A 25,219-nucleotide genomic window follows, 5' to 3' on the forward strand; every position below is an offset into this window, starting at 1 on the left:
TGCCTTGTGTTTTCTGGAGCATCCCCTTGGAGGGACCCTGCCCGGAGCTGGTGTGACTGGGATGGCGAGTTCAGCAGCAAACACCCACAGCCCTGCTAACAGTTGATGTCCTTCTCCAGCCATCCCTGGAGCCCAATGACATCCATCACACCACAGCCCACAGGCTCCCCTTGGCAAGCGCTCAGACACTCCATTATTTGGGGAAATCACTGGTAAAACACATTCGTGTAAAACACATTCGTATAAAACGACTCCAAATCCTTCCTCTTGAGAGCATTTTGGTGAAGAGGGTAACTGAGAGGGGACAAGAAAAACTAGGGACTGAATACCACCGAGGCAATAAATTTAGGTCCAGTATTTAATCACCTTTTCCGATAACTGATTCGTTTTTTGGAGGTGTATTTCTGACAGATTTCTACATTTCTTCACAATGAACAGGTGATGATGAAGGATTTTGTCTAGACAGAAGTTAGAGTTTGAATTTCAAAATGAAGCTCTACACAGTGAAAAAAAACAAAACCAGCACAGTTATTTTTGTCTTAAAGCTTTTTTCTTAAAAAAAATAAACAAAAACCACAAACAAAACAAAGGTTAAAAAAAAACCCAAGCAACCAAACTTTATTATTTTGGAAACACAGTCTATCATAAAGTAAATATTTTAAATATTTAATATTAAACAATACTAAAGATCACTTTGTGGAGATGATATGAGCAACATCAGGGGGTTTTATAAACTGTCTCTTAATACCACTGGGACCTGGGTAGCTGTTGCTCAGGACTAACAGCGCACAGGATATTTGGTGCAGTGTAGATTATTTTTTTTTTTTTGGTAGAATATACTTATTTACTGTCATAGCAGAAGAAGCAATTAGCTGACACCTCATGGGGGCATTCCCCAAGAATAATCCTGAGGCAAGAGCAACTCCACTGCCAGATGAGACACTGGAAGGAGGCGCAGCTGGGTGCCCCGCAGACCTGCAGGTGTGTTGAGTTGCCCCACTTGAGACCTTCTTGCAGGTGTTTTTTTTCCATCAGCAGCCTTGCCATTTACAAATGCTTCTTCTTTTTTATTGCCTCTGCCCTGACAGCCAAGCTCTTGGCACAGATGGTCAGGACCACGATGAGGACTCCGACCAGGAATGTAACCAGAGGCCAGAGGAAGCAGTGCAAGAGGACTGTCTCATCATGGGTGCGCTTCAGCATCACGTCATCTGGCCTGTGAAGAGGAGGAACAGAAGAGGGAGAAAATATAAAGCAACTTGACATCATCAATGAAAATATAAAGCAACTTGACATCATCAATTCATCATAAGTGGAAAGCATCTGCCTTGGAAACAATATGTTTTATTTGCAACAGCATTAGAAAATGATTAAGTGGGCAATTTCATTCACTGCTTTGCCCATCTATCACCAGCACTCATAGCAGGCTGTGAGGCCTTTCCACTTGCAGCTTTTACAGGCTAAGAGGCTCGTTCAGAAAAAAAAAAAAAATAAAAAAAGCATCGTTACTTTAGATCTTCCAGGGGTTATGATCATCATAAATAGCCATGAGAGATACAATATCACACTGTGGATTGAAAAACTACTCCAATGAAAACATAATCCAAGGCAACAGTTATACATATCTACCTCACATGGCATCAGACACCGCGCAATGCATTTAAAATGCAATTAAACTTCCCTTTTAGCTTCGAGCCTTGATGTGTCCATGGGGCTACATGGAGGCTCCTGATGAAGCCCTGGCTGTGGTCTGGATCTGGATGGAGACCCAGTCCAGGTCCTAAGTGCTGCACTGCTGGTGGCCCAGGCTAACCCAGCTGGCTAACCCCTCCACCAGCAAGCAGGGGTCTGCACAAAACCTACCCCCAGGAGCACTCCTGTCTGGCCCCTACATACCAGAGGCTCCTGATTCAGCTTCTTCCCAGCAGAAGCTACTTCAGCAATAAGCTGCGATTTGGTACTGCAAACACCAGCTGCTCAGTGGACTTGAGTACGCTCCTACAGTGACACTTTGGGGAGCCTCCCCTGAAGATCTGACCTCCAGTGTCTCCACCAACAGCATCATCTAACGCACAATCACAGCCGGGTCTGTAATGAATTTATGCATTTCCAAAGGGAAACAGAGGCAGAAGGAGAATAGCAAGGAGGAGGCATCTCAAGAGGCTTGGAAATTCAGCCATGCCTTGTGCCTGAAAGATCAGGTGTCCATCTGCCTGCTCCAAGTCTGGGAAGTTGGTTGGGAAATCTGATGGCAGGCTTTCCTCGTCTCTGTATCTTTCCGCTCTCCCTGTAGTTTAACAGAGTTAATAAATCAGTCTCATGGAATTTGCACTTTGCTGCTGCTTTCCCATCTACAGCCAGAGGCACAGAGTCTCTGGAAAACTGTCTGCAAAGGAAGGAAACAGAACTTTCTCTAATTAGGAAAATATATATAGTCCTGACTCATATTGGTCCTCATTCACGTTGAACACTCCCATCCCACATTGCTTCATCAATGCTACCCAACACTCCTTGGAGCAACAAGCCTCACAGCCTAAAATCCTGGCAACCCAGGCTCATCCAGCCAGGTTGTCAAGCTCTCCTAAGATGGTGCACATGGGAACAGATACCTGTGCGATGACTGTGCTGTCTCTCCCCCAAAGCTTGGTCCTGATCAGAAAGAAGCACTAAGAAAATATTCCCTGCAGGGGAAACAAGAAGACACTCTTTTTTCCTTCACTGAGAAGTTAGTTAACAGAGATACCTGCTAATCTACAGGGTTTTATCCACTTTACGGAGTAGGTGGAGCCAGACCGCCAGGCTACACCTGATCCTCGCTTTTAATTGCACTCTCATTTGCATTTGCGGGTCTCTCCCCTGTGGCGGTGTGCTCTCCCCTTCCCCCCCCCCCCCGCTCCTGCTCAAGCCATGGCCATCAGCAGGAGTTGTTATGAGTTGCACTTGAACTGTGGGAGATGGCTGGCAACATAACCAAAACACTGTCTGGAGTGGGAACCTAGGTATCTTGTTCCCATGCGAATATGACTTTAGGTCAATTCCCTTACTCCATAAATAGCGGACAGCCCAAGAGACCTTTGAGCTCTCCTGCACGGCAGCAGGCTGCACGACAGGGTCTCCCCTTGAGTGGGGATGCTCGCTTAAGGTCCTTCTCCTCGAGGTTGAGAGATTCCTTGCCGCAGCAGATTCTCGGTAAGTGACTAATAGCATGCTAAACTTTGAAATCTTAGCTAAGTGATACAAGGATTGATTGCGCTTTAGACATAAACCGTTGACCAAGTCTGGGACTAGGATTGGATCCAGCCGCACCTAGACTCCTCTCTGAGAAGGAGTTTAGAAAGCAAGGGAGTCCTTTCCGAACCTCGTGACTCAACGGGAGGGTCTCCCTGAGAGCTTGTCTGACCCTGGCCTCTATGCAGTAAATAATCAAGTGTACCCTGGCATCGAATCTCGTAAAACACTGTCGCATTCACTACTAACTTTGTTAAATCACTGTTTTATGTTAATAAACATTTCACTACTCTCTTACAAGTGAAGTTATTCACTCCGCCCACGACATCCCCCAGAACTGTTGTGTGGAGCTTCCTCTGTGCCGTGCCAGTCTGTAAGTCCCCGGTGCCAGAATCACCTGTCTCTCTATATTTGTGTAGTAAGGAGCAGAATAAGACTTTGATTATGAGCAGCTCAGCTATATAAAAATTGAAACTCAGCAACATAAAAAATGATCAAAAGAAACCCAGGTGTACTCAATAGTGGAACACGTGAAGTCTGCTCAACCAAAATCCTCCAGCCACATAATCAGGCACATGTGGAGACCATAAATTGAATAAAATAATATTAACTTTATGGGCACAAACCCACCAGTCTATGCCATACAAATGACAGCACCTAAACAGAAAAATCCTTTCACAGGAGGTATAATACTGCTTCCCTCATATTTACTGTATCATCTTCTGTGAATAACAGAGTGCTAAATGGCAAGGAGGCCATAAGTAGGCAGCATTCAGTCCTCGCAGCTCTCAGCTTACCAGTGATTTTTAAGTATTTTTTTAAAATGGATACTAATCAAAGATTTCAAAAATAAGGGGCAAGCGAAGAAAGCAGAAAATTTGATTCAGTTAAAGAAAAGAAAGTATGGTTGAGGAGAGCAAGATATTCTTTTATCGAACCTTAGATATTTTGGAAAACATCTGCACCAAAGGCAGCAGCGACGGATGCCAAACACTCATTATAGGTGTGACTGTAACTCTTGCAACTTAGTAATTTAAGAGAGTTTCCCTTTTGGAACAGAGTCAAAGACTTACAGAGGTATTTAATGAAGCCTCAGGATGAGGTCTGGGTTCCGATGGATATTACCGCTATTCTTAGCTACAGCAAAAATCCCTGTGTAATTCCTACATGGCAGAAGGTGTGCAACTGCAGCTGCACTGTCAGCTGCTTGCAGCACCTCTTCAGACAATGTATCAAGTTGTGACTGGGTCCTCCCCTCAGATGTCATTAAATGACTATTGGCACCCCATTTAAGACATTAAATGCCCTTCTTTAGTCAAGGGGAGGGAGAAGAACTCCTGAAGGGTGACCCGGCACACAGGAGAGCTCAGGGACCCTCCAGGATGTAGCCTCTCAGTAGTGACTCTGGGTGCCAAAAAGTGGTGGGAAGAATGTCAGCCTTGCTTCTACTTGGTTTAATCACTGTGGTTATTCTGGAAGAGCTACTGTGCTTTCAGCTGGTGTTTATCTTATCCCAAATAAGATAAGCACTGCTGGACCCCAGGACTGAATGAGAAAAGCCAATAAATGCAGACAGCGCTGATGGCAGACGGCACACTCCTGTATGGCAACGTCCTGGTTATCTGCCTGTAACAGCCCACGGAAACTTATAAAGATCAACTTTGGCAGCGTGTAATGCCATTTCTTTGCATCCATACGATTTCCTCCCTCTCCCATCAGGACCAGCTCCTCTTTCCTGCATCTGCTGACCTGCACAGAGATGTTGCAGGGCGCAGGGGAGAGCACTGGGGAGTGCTGGGGCAGCGGGAGGAGGCAGTGGAGGACGGGAGCCTGGGCTTGGCAGTGCCCTGTTGAGGAGCCCTTCCCTGCAGATCCATCACTGGAGCTGACAGCAGTTACGGAAAGCGCTCTGGAAAACAGCCTAGAGGGTGTAATGGCAGCAGAGGGTCCCACTGAGATGCTGCTTTTACAGCAGAGGGAAATACCTGAAGAAGCGTTATTGAAAAAGAAAATGTTTACTATTTTCTTTTACAAGAAAACTCCTTTTACATCTGCTTTTTGGTGCTGAGATTGCAAACAATGGCAAATAACAGCTTCCAAAGCAAGGAGGGAAAATCAGCCCTGCTGCAGCCTCACGATGTGCATGAGACCCTGAGTTCTCTGCCCTGCTGCCGTAGCCCAGGGCTGGTGCTGGCAGGGAGCCCATGCAACCGAGCTGGCCAATGCAACCCAAAAAGGACCATCCAGGCAGAGGAAAACACCCCTGAGCAGGAAAAACACCCCTGAGCAGGAAAAACACCCCAGCGGCACATGAGTTATACTGGACTTGTAAGTCCATGGTAAGAGCAGCCTGAGGAGTGGGGGCCGGGCAGCCAAATGTCCTCTGCAGGAGGAACGTTGCAGCCCTGACGGCATTGCAGCTCTGCAGGAGAAGTGCAGAGGTAACCGCAGGGGCTTGGGGGTTCATCATGGACCCATATTCTGTGCCCTGCAAATGAGGTAACTGGGCTCATCCCCAGGTTTCCACTTGTTCCTTGGAAAGAGGGGTAGGAAGGCACAAGACGGGTATCTTGCAAGCTAGACTTACAAGTCCTGGCTTGCCAGCCAGGGACTGTCATGGTGGGCAGTGTGAGTGAGGGCCTGGGAGGCCGTCTAGCTAAAAACCTGAAGAATAAACATGTTTGTATTTGTTCTCAGGTGATCTGTGACAGGCTAAAAACCATAGGTATTTCATGGGAGATCTGCAAGGTCCTAAACTAAAGACTGGGGAAAAATTAGGAGGAGATAGAGGGAGTTAGAGTCAGAATTAGTCAGATGAATTAAATACAGCAAAGTCATTAGTGATTAACTAACAGGTTAGCCTACAGAGGCTGTATTTCACTCCTTCCAGGCTGTTTGTTATCCATCACGTTGACAGCATCTGTTTAGGGGATGAGCTACCCCCTGAGCTCGGTTACAGACCATCTCTTGTTTCTAGCGATGCTGCCATTCAGCTCTCCAGTAAATGCAAAGCCTCTCGAGGGGATGCACCCAAACGCCTAACACCAGTTATCCGTGCACAAAACAGTGGCAGGGGCAAAAGAGAGACCTAGTGGGGGAAAAGGGGGAAAAAAATACTGAATACTTTCAAGCCCTGGTCAGGCATCGAGACCTGGTTCTGCTGCAAATGGTGATGGCCACTGTGCACCACCACCACCACTGCCCAGCAGCAGCCCCACAGCGAAAGAAGAACAAACAAACTAAAAAGAAGCCTTAAAGAAGTCTCTACCTTAACTCTGAACACATACCTTTCCCTTTCACTGAACAGACAAGGAGGGAACTATTGTGTTTTCATTGCTAAAAGGTGAAACCAGTACTTATTTTTAGCAGGACTTTGAGCTCAGGGCTGGAGCCTCGTGGGGCTCTGACCAGGGGTAACTGGATTAGTTGTTGCATTACACAACACATCCCTGTTAGGCGCTGCCAAGCAGTTCAAAGAGACATGGGATAAAGCAGGCCTCCATCAGAGCCTTCGGAGCAATTACTGAGCATCATGGTAAGAATTGCAGTGCAAGGGTTACCAGGAAGTCATGTAGGACCAAAGAGTTACAGGCATGTAAACATTCCAGTCATCACTTGTGCACCACATTGTGCAATTTATGTGACACAGCGAAAGCTGGCAGAGGCGGGGGCATGGGACAGGGAAACCTTACAAATAGCTTTTTGTATTCAAATGATCTGGATTTAAAGATGTTTACAATCTGCATACGCTTATTTTCCCCACAATTATTCACATCCCTTCACTATGAAAAGCACTCATCAGTATTTTTTTTCCCCTATTGTTTCAAGAGACAGAGATCCTCAGCTGGACGGCTGCACGCAGGGGCAGTGCTATCCTAACAGAAAGGATAGGAAATAGCAACAATATCTTCGGGGGACCAGAGGGAATTAATTTAGAAAACTTTGTGAATTACCAGAGCAAACCGATATTTCTCTTCCACCATTTATGAATGAGCAGCCCTACTACCTGAGCACCCTTGGCTTCTGCAGAGGATTACTCCCAGATAAATGGCCTGCAGGGTACCCCAACACCGTACAGGGGGTCACTGATCACCAGACAGTGTCTGCTCTTCAAATCCCAGGTGAATTTGTGTACAGCATCCTGCAGCAAACACAGAGAAGTATAAAGCCTGGCTGGCTCATCTGCTGCGCTGCAGCAAAGGAACCCCAGAGCATTCTTGCCGTACTGGACAAACCCAGAGCTAAAAAGCAATAATGCCACATAAACGAGCCACTAATGAGAAATAAAGTGAGATATGTTGCTCTACCTATCTCTGCATGGCATGAGACTGAGGGGTCTGAGCTGACGTAGATTTTGGTTTCTCTTTGTTCTTGTTGTTGATGCCAGTGAGACCTGGAACACGAAGAAATAAAGCAACAGGATGTCCCCCATCCCACCCGTTCCCGCAGGCCTCCCACTTCAGGGCATGCAGCTGTGACCCTTGTTTGCGTGTGTTTGTGACTACAGACTCCCTGGGACACTTGGTGTGAGTTGGATGAAAACTGAAGCACTAGACCTCAGCACCTTCCCAAACCTTTGGCAACAGCCTGAGAACTTTACCTGAATTTTCCATTTATTTTGTGCTCTGAAACACTGCGGGTTGGTTTCTGCTGGGCAGGGCTCCCTACAGACCAGAGTATCATCGTGCCAACAAACAGGCACCTTCACCAGAGGTCGGGAAAAGCAACTTTCCCATGCAGCTTGCACCACTTGGCCCAAGGCTAGCCAGAGAAGAGTGAGACACTAAAGGTACGCACCTACAGTGGAAAAGCAAAACCTCGCTTTTCAGTAAAGTGCTGAGCTCCAACCTAAGATATGCTTTGGTGCCCTAAGATAAATGTCAGATGGCTAGTTGTGCTGGGCCTCTATTTATATTAACAGAGAACGAAGGAAACTGCTAAGTCTGCTTCTTACCCATTTTGTATAAGTTTGAGCTGTACAAGCGGCATCACTTCTGCTTTTCAAAGCAGCCTGTTGAAACGTGCATCACCAGACTGAAGGGACGTGTCACCTAACAGTGCGCTCTGCGTGCAGCAACAATTCTGACAATGGTGCTAAAGTAAGTTTGATGAAGAGGAGACGATGTCCACTCCTTGCCTAGATATATACCTAGAATTTTATTCTGCCATTTCAAAAGAGACAGTATTAATATTGCAAGTACTAGCCCCCCGAGGAATCTACCACTATATTCTATGTGTTTTATACAGACTGACACAGAAGAGTTGGCTCATCCACACAGTTTAAAAAATACCGACAGAAAATATGCACACTTCTGTTTTGAAGTTAACAGATTTTTTCCTCAGTTTGTGTGTTTTCTTACTGCTTCACAAGCAGTTTAGTCATCATAGCTCTAAAAGTATACCTAAGCAAGCACATTCCTAGTCAGCAAAACTCATCTCTCAAAGCTTATTCCTATCTCCAGAAGAAAATAGATGGTGTACACATTTCAGCTTAGACTATCTTTAAGTATCTCTGGCAGTGAGTCTCTCTTCTGCTGTATATAAATTGTTGTGTGATCAGCAAAAGGCAGCATTTCAAGACAGCCGTTGCATTTGGCAAGAACATTTAACAGTATAGGATGCAGCAACTGTAAGGAAAAATCCTTGCCCAAATGCTGCACAGTTCCTCAGCGTCAACCTACAAAAATGGCAGACCCTAGGCAGTATGTAGCCTCAGAAAATTTTGCCTTTTCTTCACCTACAGATGTGATGTGCAAACCAGCTCACCTAACTCTGGACACCTACCACCTAGGTGCCTGCACCCGATCAGATCACCATAAGCTCCTTTACAGGCGAGAAATAAACATCTCTGGGCATCTGACCTGTATTAGGTGTTTATTTTGGGGTAAGATAAAAGGCTCCTATTTCTCTCCACTGACTATAAAAGCTGACTTTCACAGCATTTGTCCACCCCAGCTCAGATGAATCCCAGCTGTGAAGTCTCCTGCAGAAGATCCCATGTTTCTGACTATCCTGCTCACTCCGGCAGTGGCTGCTGCAGGTCCCAGGTCTCGGCAGCGTGGGGAACTGGCAGCACCTGCGTGCCCAGAGAAGCCAATATCATCACGCAGCTTCTGGTTAGCAGACACAAGCATTGGCACCTTGTGGAGCAAGAAGGTCCCTGCCAGGTCTGATGTCACTGCACAGGGTGCCCTAAGTTTTAACTCCTGCATGCTGTAGACAATGTTTCCATCCCCACTATAAGAAACAACTAGTTTTTGCTACAAAGCATTGGTGGTTTCCCTGTGCAAAGAGTTAACCAGGGACAACAAGCTGTCATCCTGGGCACTCCCACTAGATCTATGGTTTCTCCAGGGAGGGGACAACAATCATAGCCAGCCTAAGACAAACTTGAAACCCCCAAGGCATTCAGTGGGCCACCGACAAGAGAGCTGGGCATGTCTCTGCCTGCCACCCTCCTTCAGCTCCCTGGTTCCTCCAAGTACACACTGGCATCCATTTTCCTCCTGTGTGTCTTAATAAGCTTAAATATCTGAAGCCAACACTCTCGCACTGAGGCATGAATTGTACTAGCAAGCACCAAGCTATTCCCGCCTAGGTGTCCCTCATCTATTTAACTTCCAGGTGCTGGTGGAGTAGGACCAACCTCCTCCTTTAGTTCCCAATGTGGCATTCATTTGAGTGCTTAACTTAGCAACCAAGAGCAGTCTCCCTAGCTCTACCAAAATTACTCATGCTGATCAAATTAAGCTAGTGTCACATGCCTCCAGAATTGGAATATAAACCTTGGCTCATCTGGAGATCTTAAATATTCCCTTTCCGCCTCCCTGTCTACATGGACCCATCATCCCAATCATTGCTGTTCTTCCAAGTCCTCCCAGGGAGCCTGCACACTGTGGTAACAGTAAGATGCTGCCGCCACACCACTTTTTATTTCCCAGCACATCATCATCAGAAAGAGACAGGCAAAAAGTCACCCTCCTCTTCCCATTTACTGAAGGAAGAAAACCACACGTCACCCTTATACACGCATAAGTCGCATTGACATCGGAAGTCAAAGTAAGAATCGAAACAGAAGAGGAGATGCTTTAAGTTACAACTTTCTACTCCGCAAGCACGTACGAAAACTGGCAGTTCTGTGAGCATTTATTACACGTATCTGATTCATTAATCCTCCATGAACACAATTCTTGAGTTGGTTTGTACTATTTACTGATCTCCCCTTTTCTTCCAGCCCCTCATGAACACAGTAGGATTTCTCTTCCACAGAGGGAAGGAACGCTAATATCCAAGCCATAAATTTTCCATCTGAGTGTTAAAAGCCAAGATGCTTTTTGCCTTAAAATGACATGTTTTAAGGGAAACTTTCCTCAGAGTTTTATATTTTTACTTCAAGCGGTAAAAACGCTTCTCTGCTTTCTATGTAGCTTTTCATCAATGGAGTTGTTTTGCAAAGTTCTGCACTAAACTCCGTGTGATAAACCACATCACTATCTGAGTGTGTGTGTATACACATATGCATGCGTTTATATACATTTTCAAACAGAACCAACGGACAGCTGGTAAACAGATGCATAAGCACTTCTGCCTATGCAAATGTAGATTACTCACCTCAAGTGCTGGTTAAAATAGCACGTAAATGGTTGCGAACCCACTTTCTCTTTCCAGTATTTCTGCTTGTACGTGACATTCTCAGAGTTCTCCTGATCGTCTCTTGCGCAGGGTGGGATGTACGAACACTGCCAACACACGTTGCAAAACAGAGTTACTTCTGCACTCAAGAACACGGGGCATTACTTCCTCCGCATTTTCCTCATGATACCAATGTGACTGAAATGGGCAAAAAAGCGTAAGTACAAGGTTCAAAGAAACAAAAAAGAAAAGTTAGCTGAACTTCACTTGAATTGCTAGTTACTCCCTGCAGGTACTGGAAAAGAATATGCCAGCATTCAGAAACAAAATAAAGGCTTTATCATGTTTTGTTCCATTATCAAACCAACCTGCCACATAATACCTTGGGGTTTTGCATGATGAATGTAAAAATGACATTTTCATTTTGACGTATTCCTAGCCAGCTGCATGGTTTGGATTTGAATTACTTCCTATTTTCAGTGAAGCACATAATCACAAATTCTGTTTAGCACCAAATAACCAAAATATTCCAGCAAGCTTTCCTGGATGATGGGCTATGTGATACCTAGCTGATTTCCCTTGACAAAAGACAAGTATTCTTCCGCTGTTACAACACGGGGAAACGAGCAGAGAAAGTTCAAAGCCCCACTTCAGCAGAAAGGTTCAGCATCTGCTTCTGCTGTAGAGAAGTCAACAAGAGTTGAGTGTGCAGCTGAGCTATCTGCAGATCTCGCCCAGACATCTGCTTCAAAGCCCAAATTGATCAAGGGAAATCCCTCCCCCAGCTCGGCGCACTTGGGACTGGCCTCTCAGAGACCCCACTCTGGGTCACACACAGTGCACACAACTTTGTTCCAAGTCTCGTCTTTGACATACCGCCCTTCCCTCCCAGCCACGGGGAGCTAAACAAGATAAAACAAATAGTCCACTGAACCCAGTGTTGGCAGTATCAAGATCTCAGTGTCCAAGCACAATCCCTCCGTTTGTCACCAGGCGTCCATATGGGAGATCGTTACAGGAGATCGTTACAGGAGATCATTACAGGAGATACTGAACCAAACTGAGTAACACAGCTTAACTGATCCTTGAATAACACAAAGGCTTTTTACGCGGGAGGATGCATGGACAGCAAGGCTCAAGGTGCACACACAGATTTTTAATTCCTTTAAAACTGGGAGCTGCAAGCAGAAAAAAGTGACTGTGAAGGTAGCTAAAGCCTCCTACTTAGGCAGGATGAGGAAGCAGGAGGTGCAGGGCGTGGGAAGCCCCTAAGGGGATCCACACATATGACCACAACATGAGTTTCTTCACAATATCCTGAAGGCAATAACAAGAAGGAGAGAGATACCCTCTCTAACCTGAAAATAAAGACCACCGTGACTCACTGTGCCTGGTGAGCGCTTCCTCTCCCTCTCTATCTGGTGAGGTTTCAGGGGCCTACTGAATGCTATACCCAACCTGTACAGACCTACAAACCCATCTCCACCGTACAACAGCTTGAACCTTTGCCATTGCAGGGGGATGGGAGAAATCTCAGGGTTTTATTGGCCTGATCGTGTTAAACCTGACCACTTCTGTCAGCACTGCTGGCAATCTCTCTCACTACCTACGTCTGACTGTAATCTACACCTTGCTCTTCCTCAAGCCCCCAACTTTTAGGTACACTCTTGCCATACGGGGATACAAGAGAGCAGAATTAGATAGGCTTTACTCAGAGTCCCCCAAACCAATCACTATTTTGCCAGCACACAAAATGCAGACCTAGACAAAACAACCAGGTACCACCATACATTCTTCTGCCTAAATTTCCTCAGTGATCTTGAGAACTCCTTTTCCTGTGGTATCAGCTCCAGTACACAGCTTCCTCTGAAATCCTTCTTCCTGATGGCTGAGCCTACTCTTGTCCTCTGCTGTGAAAGTGTGACCACCCTACCACTACTCTGCTGACCAAACTTTCTCCAGATCCTTCAGAGACCTTCTACCTCCCCCAGATATTACGTGAATCCTTCACAAAATTCACAACCTGGTGACCCATTGTTAATCCCCACCCTGAGTTTCAGGCTTAGAAACAACTGCAGAGATCTCTTTTCCCAAGACATGTCCATCTGAACAGACAAGTAGAAGGCTGTAAGTCTCCAAGGACAGCTCCATCACAGAGGACTTCGCAATTTTTTACATCAGTCCCTACTCTTTTAGCTCAATGGAAGCTATTAAAAGTGGAGTTTTTCAGGTCAGGGATTTTGCTTGATTTGGAAGATGTAAAGGGCTCTACAGACAGCTTCCCTGATCAACATGTCCATCTTTCCCCATGCCAAGGCAAGACAGTGTATGGGAGAACTGCCAGCACCTGTGGGAGGGACACCTGGAAGTTGGGGAAAGCAGTGAATATACTCTCCATAACTCAAACTTCACACGACTCTTTACGTAAGTAATCCCAATGACAGCTGACAGAAAACAAGATGGATTCATTTGCATATCTTCATGTGGAAAACACAAAGGAGACACACAGGAGCTTGCCATAAATCTGTGGGACCACATTGCTTGAGCCTGTCAAGGATTAACAGTCTTGAAGAGAGGAGAGGTCCCTGCCCAAGCCAAAATCATCATCATATGAATCCCAAGGGTCACCCTGAATCATGTCCTCAACATCATGAAGGCCTTGAGCCACAGTGAACGCACAAAGTCCAACTCCAATGTGGACTTATCACCTGCTGCACGAACACTGGAGCTTGACTGCCTCTCCAGGATGCCAGCACAGTTCCCACTGACCCGATGTTCATTTTGGCCCCTTCTGATCCATGTAGGTAGTGGATGTCTCTTTTGTCAGCATCCCAGGCGCACTTCTTGGGGACTTTGCTTGATCAGCTCTATCGCCCTCCAAAGCACAGTCAGCACACGGATAAAAGGGAATCACAACCTGGCAACTTTCGCTGCTGTCAGTTGATGTATGAGCCTGAAATGACCTCCCCCTTTGGCAACAGGCAGTTTCTGAAAGGTTAATTCTGCAGTCCTCCCCCACAAGACACAGCATGAAATCCTACCATGAAAACATACACAAATGCCAAGTGTTTGAGAGCAAGCTAGGACGTCTTGTGCTCAATTACAGCTCGTGCAGCAACATCCATTTTCAGTGGAAGGGTCCCATTCTATATTTCTTTGATGTTTTTTTCTTAAAAAAGTTACAATGAAGTTGGAGAATAGCACTTAAGATTAGACACTCAGCATAAATTTAATGGAGCGGAGGCCTTTTCAGCGGATCTATTGATACTTGGTGCCATAATCGCACCTCCTACGCTATGTCATAGCAATGATAAAATTATTATGTAACGCAAATACAGTCTCAATTACACAGCTCAAAATCAGTATTAGGCTAATAATATTCCCCCTTCAATCAAAGCCGGTGTTTGGATAGGTGACTCAGGATTCAATTCAGTAAAAATGTCAGCTAATATACCTTTCCACCAAGATTTTGTACGATTTGTATCTGTGTTTGCTGCTGGATTCTTGTACTCCAGTGTCTCTGCAGATGCCTGGGAAGATTCCCGGTCCTTCTGAACACTTCATCAGAGCAGGTATTCTTCCATATCACAGAGAATGGACAGAGGTGTGAACTCTTGACCATGGTTTAGCTTCCAGGTTGCATCGTGTGCTTTTCAAAGATGAATTCTTGCCTTCTTCAGTTACATTTTTATGAAAAGGAAGCCAGACTTGGTAGGCTCTGAGGCAAGCTGTCTGAAGGCTGGAAGACACAGTCTACAAGATGAGACCAAGAAAGTCTCAAACGCAAACAGACGTAAGGGCCCAAAGTAGAAGCGAGTCAGCCCATCAGAAGACACACCAATGGCACTATGAAGCAAGTCTCCAGCCTCAGTCTCCAAGCAGCTTGTCAAAGACAGTCCTCCTGGCTGCTGGTGAACTATGGGACACAGCACATATCATTCGCTTGGCACGGCAGAGAGCCCCCACATGGTGTGCTGTGCAGGTTGGGAAGCTTGTGATGAAATGAAGGAGTGGAAAGGACACTATAGATAAGTATCATTGCAAAAGTACAACGCACCACTAAAGCCACCAATTGCCGACTCCTGATCTCCAAGTGTATTGTGTTTGCATGGCAACGTTTCAGTAGCTGGAGGAGGGCTACAGGAGTGGCTTCTGTGAGAAGCTGCTAGAAGCTTCTCCTATGTCCAACAGAACCAATGCCAGCCAGCCCTGAGAGGGACTCACTGCTGGCCAAGACTGAGCCCATCAGCGACAACAGTAGAGCCTCTGGGATAACATATTTAAGAAGGGGAAAAAGCTGCTGGGACACAGTAGCTGGAGGAGAAGAGTGAGAATATGACAGCAACAATTCTACAGACACCAAGCTTGGTGAAGAAGGAGGGGGAGAAGGTGCTCCAGGCACCGGAGCAAAGATTCTCCTGCAGCCCATGGTGAAGACCATGGTGAGGCAGGCTGTCCCCCTGCAACCCACGGATGTTAATGGTGGAGCAGATATCCACCTGCAGACCATGGAGGACACCATGTCGGAGCAGTCTGTTCCTGAAGGACTGCACCCTGTGGAAGCGACCCACGTTGGACCAGTTCGTGAAGGACTGCAGCCCATGGGAAGGACCCATGTTGAAGAAGTTCATGGAGGACTGTCTCCTGTGGAAGGGACGTCATGGTGGAGCAGGGGAAGAGTCTGAGAAGGAAGGAGCAGCTGAGACAACATGTGATGAACTGACCGCATTCCACATTCCCCGTCCCCCTGCGTGGCTCAGGGGGAGGAGGCAGAGACTTCAGGAGTGAAGTTGAGCCCGGGAAGAAGGGAGGGGTGGGGGGAAGGTGTTTTAAGGTTTGGTTTTATTTCTCACGACCCTTCTCTGATTTGATTGGCAATCAATCAAATTAATTTCCCTAAGTTGAGTCTGGTTCGCCCATGACGGTAGTTGGTGAGTGGTCTCCTTGTCCTTATGTCAATGCATGAGCCTTTCATTATATTTTCTCTCCCCTGCCCAGCTGAAGGAGGGGGAGTGACAGAGCGGCTTTGGTGGGCACCTGGTATCCAGCCAGGGTTAACCCACCACACCAAGCAATGTATGAGCTTCTCCAAACTTTGTATGGGAGCATCTCCTCACATTACTCGGTTATTTTCATGTCCTGGAAGGGAGGACGCACTGCCACAACCATCCCGAGCAGGGTGGCAGGAGATGAGCAGGGGGACTCGCTCGGTCAGTACAAAATATGCCCCCCTCCCAGCTGACTGTACTGAGGGAGCTGGAGCTGAGCATCATGTCTGGTTTCCAACTGCATCCGTCAGCAAGGAGAAACCCACCGGGAGTGGCCAAACCCACCACCCCTCACAGAGGCTCAAGGCAGCGAGGGGTGCCCCAGGTGAGACGGGAGGGTGGTGGGGTTCATCCACGGCACCTGGGGCTGCTTCCAGAGGAATCGCTAGACAGCCTCTGCAGAGTCTGCCCGTCATGGGCACCACCCTGAACACAGATCTGATGCTTCACCAGATGCACCAAACCATCCCAAAATTATTGTAGGGTTGGGTATTAAACTTCCTCTGTTGTTGATCGTATTTAAGAGAGTCCAAACCCCAAAACCAATTCTATTTACAAGTGCAGAGACGGGGTAACCGTACATCATCTCATCAGGCTGAGTGGTTACAGAAAGAAGTGCATCAGGAACACCTGCGGGATGCAGAGCGCCGACAAGGAGCAGCGGCTGGATGCTCTGCACCTCTGCCCGGGGACAGGGAGGGGGACAACCAGGTCCTGCTACACAGCTGCTAACATCAGGATCACCAGTCACTCCCCTAAAAGTTTCTTCATCAAAAGAGCCCTGCACTTAACTTTAAGCATAGAAAGGGAAAAGTCTAAAAAGCCAGAAAGCAGATCTTTTTAGCAGCTGACATACTCCGCTCTCATTTTACCCAACCAAACCTGTAGCCTGGTCCCCGTGCTGGCTCTATGTGCCGCCGACGCACTCGATGGCCAGAATGATAGTGACAAATTGGGAATTAATCCCCCTTAAACCTTATCTCAGAGATTATTATTGCTATCAAGGCAGCTGAAGAAAGGCTACCATCCCTCTGCTGAAATTTCTTCCTCTGAGACAACAATTAAAGAAAAAAAAAAAGAAACCCACAAATCACTCAGACTGAACCCAAATGTCATCATGCCCGGTGCTTTATATATACATTTCTGGATTAACTCTGACCCAGCTATATAATCTTTTAAGAGCTCAAATGAATCCTGGGCTGTACAATGATGTGATTATCTTAGGAAACACGAGAGAAACAAAAATAAATTTCTTTTTCCTGCAGCTAAACCTCGCTAGAACAGACGGATTCGTAGCTGCCGATATGTTTATATGCCAGCCCGCTCTACTACAGAAAGTAGAATATTTTTAGTCCAATACACTGGGGATTTTGGGGGCAGAATGAAGCTGCCAGCTGATTCAGTATTGTTTCACGGTGTAAGGAGCCTGAAGTATGCCTTTTCCGTACTATTGATTTACAGGAAGAATTGCTACCCCACACAGAGAAGCGGCTAGACAGTACGTAAAATTTTAAGAATATTCAAAACAAAATTGTTCTTTTTTTTTTTCCTTCCAGTTAGTCGGCACTGATTAACGTGTTGTACGTCTAATTGCATGACCACAAGGAAGTGTGCTGCGAGAAGGTGGTGGAAACAGGAAGGGTTAAACGGCTCCCTAAGTGTTCATTCATAAATACATACTGGATCCCGAGCATTAGACCCAGCAGATTCCTACTCCGTTGCTATGACTAACCTGTTACAGCATAAAATCCCCAAAGCTTTTAAAGGCGGTGAGACTTTAATACAAAAATTAAAAGGAGAGTATAACTGCTCAGCTCACAGACATTAAACTAGGGGGAAAAGGGAAAACCGAAGCGACAGCTATACGTACTTCATTAAAACATACTTAAAAGAGTACGTTTTCCTAATGAGACCCAAACAACTTTTCTTCTTATTTTGTGTTGGTTTTACATAAGCTCCTTAAGGTAAGGAAAATAATTGGAGTGCACTTTTTTCTATGTTGTTTTCTACTTAGTTAAATTCAATTACCACCAGAGAATGCAGTTACATCAAAAAAATAAAATTACATCCTTTCTGCTTGGTCTCATTTGGTAAAACAGATTCAGTCACCAGCAATCGATATCCCCGGGTAAACAGCCCACACCTAGAGACAGAAGGTGCAAGCCCGAGAAAACAGATTATATTTGCAAGAGCGTGCGAGTCCAACCTGCTGCCAACACACAATTAATAAGGTGTTTCCTTATCAATTACTAAATTAAAATAGGCTTCTGAGTGACATTTAGGGCCATTGCTGCTGAAGATCTGGGTGCCTCCCTGCAGAAACTGCAATCCAGCCCCAGGGCAGGTACAATCCTCCACTTCCCACCCAGACTTGTAGAATTCCAGGATCAAGAAGTAAAAACAAAAAACTCTAACTACTCAGAGAGACGCTGCAGTTGAAAGCCTCTGCTGAAACTGAGGATGCTGCAAAAGTTGCCAAGCCCAGGTGTGCTGGTGGCCCGGCTCGCAACCCACCTCCCACCTCTCATCCCTGCTGGAGATGGCCAGAACGGGGACATCAGGCCATGCCCAGGGACAGCCACAGCCGTGCTGCACCCTCTGCAGCAACACAGCACCTTTGCCCCACCTCCAAAGGGCATTTCACCAACTACCCCCAGCCCACCCGAAGACAGAGAGAGGTTTAGAGAAGCGCTGGTGCTCGGACAACTGGGTGCTCATGGTGCCCCTCTCCATAACCACAGCCCTCTCCGTGGGGAGCCTGCCAGCAGCACCCCCAGGGAAAGGTGAAGTTTGCAAAGGTCCCTCACAGGCCAAGGTTTCATTCGCTTCGCTGTCAGGCAGCATCCAGCACTGCAGCTTCATCGCTATTGCTTCTGAGTGGTGCCAACAATTTAATCCAAATCCTGTCTGACTTATTATCCTGCTTTTCGCTTTGCTAATTTTTGCCCCAGCAACCCTTCTGAGCCCACAAGCTGCCAAGGGGGGGGGGGGGGGGGGGGCGGGGGGGAGAAGCAAACTGCAAACACTGAGCTTGCAACTTAATCCACCTTCCAAGGGGCTGCTCCACGCTGGTGTAACGATGACTGCGGAGATATGAGGCTGCACATCCCAAACTGGACACGCAAGTGTGGCACTGCATCCCTGGGTCTTTCCCCTGGCCCTGCACCCCAGACCCCTGCCTCACACTTAGGGTGACCCTTGGCGCTGAGCTACATCCACATCTCGGTTGAATCAAAGAGCTGAAATTTGCTTTTCTAATACACTCCCAATTTTCAGGTTCTTTCAGGGTGAAGGGCGGGGGGTGGTTCTGCCGCATTTTTTATTTTCTGGAAACTATTTAACAAAATTTCCACTCAGGCAGCGTGCTGGCAAGATGGGCTTTACTCAGCATGAACTGAAAAAGGAGAAAGCAGAGTAACCGCCTTTAAAGAAAGAAAAAGCAGAAGTCGCGCATTACCTTCAGGCTACCCTAGTTTGCTAGAAGGTGCAAGTTTAAAGGCACTTCTGGTCAGTTTGTTTTCATGTGGGTGATGGAGAAGTTCAAGAATCAAAAGAGCACCGAGGAAACTTCTTGTTCCGGTGCAGCCCTCTCCCCAGCGCCACATCCACAGCGGCTCCGTTAAAATTTCTGCTTGCGTTTCAGGGAAGCTCCCCATTCTTCGCTCCGGGAAGTCCCTCACCCTCCGGGACACGCAGGGCATCAGCATCTGTCACCGCTCGGGGGGACAGACCTCCTCGCCGGCAGCAGGAGTTTCTCCCCGGCTTCCCACCGGCGTCCCGGGGCTGCCGGCGGGGCGGACGGGACCGGGGACTGGGGACAGGGGACCGGGGACTGGGGACAGGGGACCGGCAGCGGAGCCGCCCGCGGGGTGCCTTGGGGCTGAGGCAGCAGCGCTCCCGGGGGAAGGATAACCCAGGGCTGTTCGGGGCAAATATATACATATATCTATATCTATATATAGAGAGAGTGTCTGTTTGTAGTGTTATACTATACTATATTATAAAGTATAGTGTAGTACTATACTATATATAGCGTGTATATATATTTATACACACACACTATATATATACACACACACCATATATATACACATGCATCATGTATAGTATTTATATATATATACTATACATATACATATACTTTTTGCTGAGTAACAGCACAGGGGCATTTCGGAGGGATGCTCCGCGACTTCATCCGTTCCCCACCATCAGAGAAAAACCCGCACCCCGAACGGAGGGCGGCTGCAGGGGACCCGGACCCCAAAAGAGGGCAACGAGGGGCAGCGAAAGGGCACCCAGCACCGCGGCGAGGGGTCAGGATTTGCCCTACGGGACGTCTAACCCCCCCCCCCCACCCTCCACGCCTACCCCGGACTTTGTGAGCGCGGGGTCTCACCTTGGGGTTGGTGCGGAGCTGCCGCTCGTCCTCATGGAGCAGGGCAGGGGAGGAGGAGCGGGAGGTGCGGACCAGGACCTGGAGACAGGGGTAGCGGGCGGTTCCCCGGCAGGCAGCCCCGCAGGAGAAGGTGCAGGCGAAGCGCTCCCCGAGCTGCCGCACCGCCAGCACCGTGCAGTTGGCGGAGCCGCCTCCTCCCCTCTCCTGCAGCGCCGGGCGAAGCCAGCAACAACCCAAACCCAGCAGGGAGAGCAAACCGGCGGCGATGAGGAGGAAACCCAGCCGCATGCTTTTGTCCTCCGCCTCCGTGTACTCGTAAGCCGCCCGGCTCCTCGCCATCGCCCCGTCGCCGCTGGCATCCGCCGCCGGGCAGACCGCTGCCATGGGCTAAAGCTCCCGCCGCTCCCCGCCTCCATCCCCGCCTCCTTGAGGGATGCCACTGGTGTGTGTGTGTGTGTGGGTGTGTGTATCCAGAGGAAAAAAAAAAAACCAAAACACCCCCCCCTCCCCCCCGGATAAATAAATAAAATGCAAATGGAAACCCGGGTGACCTAATTCAAACCCCTCCAGGGGTGGAAGGGACAGCTTGCAACGGGATTATCTGGCCCGGGAGATTTGCTGGTCCAGCTTAATAGCGGGTACTGGGCAAGGTGCGATGTCTAGAGGGGGGTGGGCGGGTGGGGGGGCCGCAACGCGCCCTAAGGGGCGCGTTGCGGCCCCCCCACCCGCCCACCCCCCTCTAAACCAGCATCCCCATGATGACAGGGTAGCAACCCCGCGGGTAAATCCAGAAGAATCAAATCGCGGCTCGAAACATAGTTTGCGCATCCCAATTCTCGCCGCCGGCTTGGTTGAGTCGCGGAGAGCTCATGTGAAGTCACGCTCAGTAACCCCCTGCGTCAAACTCTACACACGCACACACGGAGTCAGAGCCGAAATTAAAGAAATTAAGTATCTGGAAGTGAGGAAGCAGGGGCCGTTTTTCTCCTTATTAACTGAGAAGGGAAATAACGAGAGTTGGCTGAACGTTATCCTGCCTCAACAGGACTTTTTTGGGGTGTAAGGCAAGTGCTCTTGCTCTGGCCAGCCCCAAATCCAGCATCCAGCACGGACAGACCCAGCCTCTTTCATCATTATTTGAAGATAGTAAGTGAGCATGACAGCTGGCAAAACATTTTACATAGGAATTGCTTTCAACAGGAAGATATTGACCTTTGAAAGCTCACCCCAAGAAGTGCCCTCTTCAAAGCAGGTCTGCAGAAAAGCACTCGGTCCAAGAAAATACACTTATTTTGCAAATGAAGTTTGGTCATTACGCAGCATTTCCCACCGTGGCATCACAACACAACAAGGTCTTCGGTGCCAAAGTACCATAAGCAATAGTTTTATTTTTATTCCTTAGTCTTTATCGTAGACAGTGTGACAGTTTCAGAGCCGATAGCTGAACTTGATGACACAAGCAGGCAAGAAGGTACAGAAATAATAGAAAAAAATAATAAATATGGGAAATAGCACTTTCCTCTGGCCACCTTTTTCAATCACTTTCCCACCGCAGAGCGCGACGTCCAACTTTTAAAAATAAAGTTGATCCATAGGTTCTCCAAATGGACTATTGAGCAAGGTTTGGCAGGAAGGCTATTAAGAATCCATGCTGTGACATGAATATAAATGGATGCAAATATCGTCCTTGATTGCACCTGTGCACTGCCACGCTGCCCTCAGGCCAGCTGCTCTGTAGTAGCCTCTCCTAATACCAAAGGGTTTCAGATAAGGTATGCTAGCTCTAAGTAGAAATAAAAATAATCCCAGGCTTAAACATGGAATAGGTTTTTACACTAGACACAGAACTCATCTTGGTTAGTCCTTGGCTCCGTTCATTCGTTCCCATCAGTCCGGCTTTGCTGCCAGCGCTTGTGATGACGGCACTCTCCAAGGGTGGGGCTCGCTGCGTAGAGCTTTCTTATTATAAAAACCCAATTTTTACTCAAGGTAGATTTTTTGCCTGGCACCTGAAGGGAAGCTCCAGCCCCGCTTTTCCGGCTCAGGTGAGCTGTGACTTCTCGTCTTTTTTATCTTCCAAACAGCTGGCGTTGAGTCTCCCTGTGGTCAGTACATGCTTCAATTCCTTGCTGTCTCCTGTACATAAAGTGCCGTCAGCTGAAATTTAAGGCAACAGCTCACTGGGTGACACAGTAACCTTGAGAGTTAGTCTGCCTGTGTGCAGCCAACCCCTGCATCATCCGTGGTCGGAGGAGATGCTGAGGCTGTATTTTGACAGGGAACGGCGTTTAACATTCACCAGGTAATCTCATTGGTTTTAAAGTTCTGCACAAATAACCCAGTCAGGACTCAAAGTCTATTTGGATCATTTGGATGTGAAAAATGATCATCAATGCCCAATTTGTAAGAGAGTAAAGCAGGGCACTAAGGGCCTGTTGTGAAGATTTTATCTGCTGTCACCTGCTGAGGTCAGAATCTGGGATGCTGGCTCCATGGCCATGGGCTGCGTCAGGAGCAGCCGGGGCTGAGAAAGCCGATGTACAAAGTTAAATGTCTGTATGAAATTTTCAACGGCAGAAAAACTGGTCGCTCCCTGCTTTTTCAGGCCCTTCCTTGCCCCGCGACCTGTGGCCAACCGCTGGTCACCCACCTGAAGGCACCTCGTGCGGCCCGTGGCGAGGATGCCTCCACCTGCGTCGCGTACCTCGGGGCTGGAGGGGCTGTGGCAGGGCTCCGTCACCACGCGCCCAGAGCGGCCAGCCGACGGGAATGGGCTCACACATCCCCGTTTCCTTGCAGAAGCCGAGCAGTGGTCCTCATAACACCCATCCTGGAGGTGCCTCGCACTGTCTTCCATGAAAACTCCGGTAACAAACCACCTTTTCGAATAGCAAATGTATATACACACAATAATTTTTGAAACCAATATTGTGCTGCCCACCAGAAAGTAAATTGGCCTTCGAAGGGAGGGAGATCCCAGGCAGCTGGTAGAAACACGCCTAGGGGCAGGGGAACAAGCAAAACAGCTCTTTTGTCCCAAAGATAGAGCTGTAGAAAAAGCCGAAGGAGTTTCCACAGAACGCCATCAATGCCCATGCCAGGCAGAGCAGGCCAGGGCTGCCCGCCTTCCCCTCGCTCCGCATGGGGACTGCCTTACCGGTGGTGCAACACCCTGCAGTCACGAAAATCGGCTGCCACTTCCCTAGATTGTTTGTTTGGGAAACCAGCAGGAGTTCGAAGAAGTGATTTTGCAGAAAATTCTTCCGGCAGCTTCAGCAGGAAAATTCTGACGCGTGCCCACCTCCAGTATCGGCATGTTAATAGCAACAAAGGAATAAGAAATGCAAACGATAAAACGAAGTCTAGGAAAATAATACGCGAGCTTAGTTAGCACTACTAATTCTGAAGTGGGTTGAATCAGTAATATTCGAAACTACCGTTCGATGTGTTTTAACATTACTTTCAAAAAAAAAGAAAAGTTTAACCCCAACAGTAAAGTGGTTTTAAGAGGTAATTACCTACTGCAGTCATTCACAATTTCAGAAATAAGTCATCAGGCTGCATTTCCTCGGGTCTTTTAAACATACCAGAAGCTTTCAGGTTTGTACACCATTTTAATTCTCACACCATATGAAAATAAAAGCATCAGTCGTCAGCCCAGACTCACTGCTTAGCCCAATCTCCATTCTTCACCAGAATTCAGCTTCCACATGCGTAATTTTTAGGCAGCAGCAAATTTTGAGGAACACAGTGAAAATGTATGGTAAAAAACCAGGCACACTCGGAAGTTTGGCTTTAATAGAAGCCATTGTTACATTTAGGATGTAAAATCAAAAGCGCTGTCTAGCTACCTCATGCCTAGGGTGACAAGAGCATTCAGAAGCTCTTCTTGAGCGTGACAGAGAGCAATCAATTTTCTTTCTTGTTTCAGTCTCAACATCCAGCCATGGAAGTACTTGCAATCGGAAGTTATGGGGAACTCATTAAAAAAAAAAAAAAAAAAAAAAGAGTTCATTTTAGGTGACAAATATCTTTAAAACAATGCTATTTAGAAATTGAACACCCGTCCTCAATAGCCATGGCCTTCAATAGCCATGGGCAACTATGAGCCATGCGGGATGGAGCTGATGGCCCCCTAGACCTCTGTGCCTTCCAGCACTGCTTAGGTCATGCCAAAGGCAGTTTCTGGTCTCTTTACAGTCAACAGAAACTGCAAACAATTTCACATCTGACTACAATACGCAAGTTCTTATTTTGGGTACATTCTCAATGTTCTTTTCCATGGAAACTGTAAAACGGGAACAGAAAAGTACCAAAAACACTGGCTTTGGGACAGAGAGGATTTGAGACGTGACACACAGCCAAGTGATATGACTATACATCTTTGTACCAGGGACACGTCCCGTCTGTGAAGGAGCTGTGTGCTCAGTCCCGAATCCTGACACCCAACACAGCCAACACTTTCACCGAGGCCAACGTCACGTGCAAAATGGTTTTACCCACGTGAGTATCTGCAGGCTTCCCTGGGTAAGTTGGGTCTTCAATTAATCAAGCCTGTGAAGGTTCTCACGTGCTTAAGCATTTGTGGCACCAGGTACCAAGGCAGAGGAGAGCGAGTCCTGCGTGGTTTGGTTTTTTTTGTCTGTTCGTTGTTAAACAGCCAGGCGGAGTGTCCTTACCTCCTTCCTCCATGGCTCCCTGGTCCCCTCGACCTTCCCACAAGCAGGGTGGTTTCAGCAGGAACTGTTAAAATCTCAACTGCAAGTGCTTCCTGCAATACTAGGGATAATCAAGTAGGTGAAACCCATCTCAACCCTGGAAATTCAGGGTAGTGGATTTCCAGAGAAACTGGAACTAACTACTCAATAGATTTATAAACAATACAGGAGAGATGAATATGAAAATACGTTAGAAA

The 25,219-nt window shown here is 47.4% G+C and overlaps 1 protein-coding gene across 1 annotated transcript; it reads right to left on the reverse strand.

Moving 5' to 3' along the window:
• Positions 1-1,047: 1,047 nt before the first annotated feature.
• On the reverse strand, positions 1,048-20,643 carry KCNMB4 (potassium calcium-activated channel subfamily M regulatory beta subunit 4). Its single transcript, XM_054188337.1, has 3 exons — positions 20,305-20,643; positions 10,840-10,967; positions 1,048-1,216 (listed from the first exon to the last, which is right to left on the reverse strand). Exons 1-3 carry the CDS (start codon positions 20,641-20,643, stop codon positions 1,048-1,050), a joined length of 636 nt encoding a protein of 211 aa, XP_054044312.1.
• Positions 20,644-25,219: the final 4,576 nt, after the last annotated feature.

This window comes from Rissa tridactyla, chromosome 1, assembly GCF_028500815.1.
Source record: "Rissa tridactyla isolate bRisTri1 chromosome 1, bRisTri1.patW.cur.20221130, whole genome shotgun sequence".
Lineage (NCBI taxonomy): Eukaryota > Metazoa > Chordata > Aves > Charadriiformes > Laridae > Rissa > Rissa tridactyla.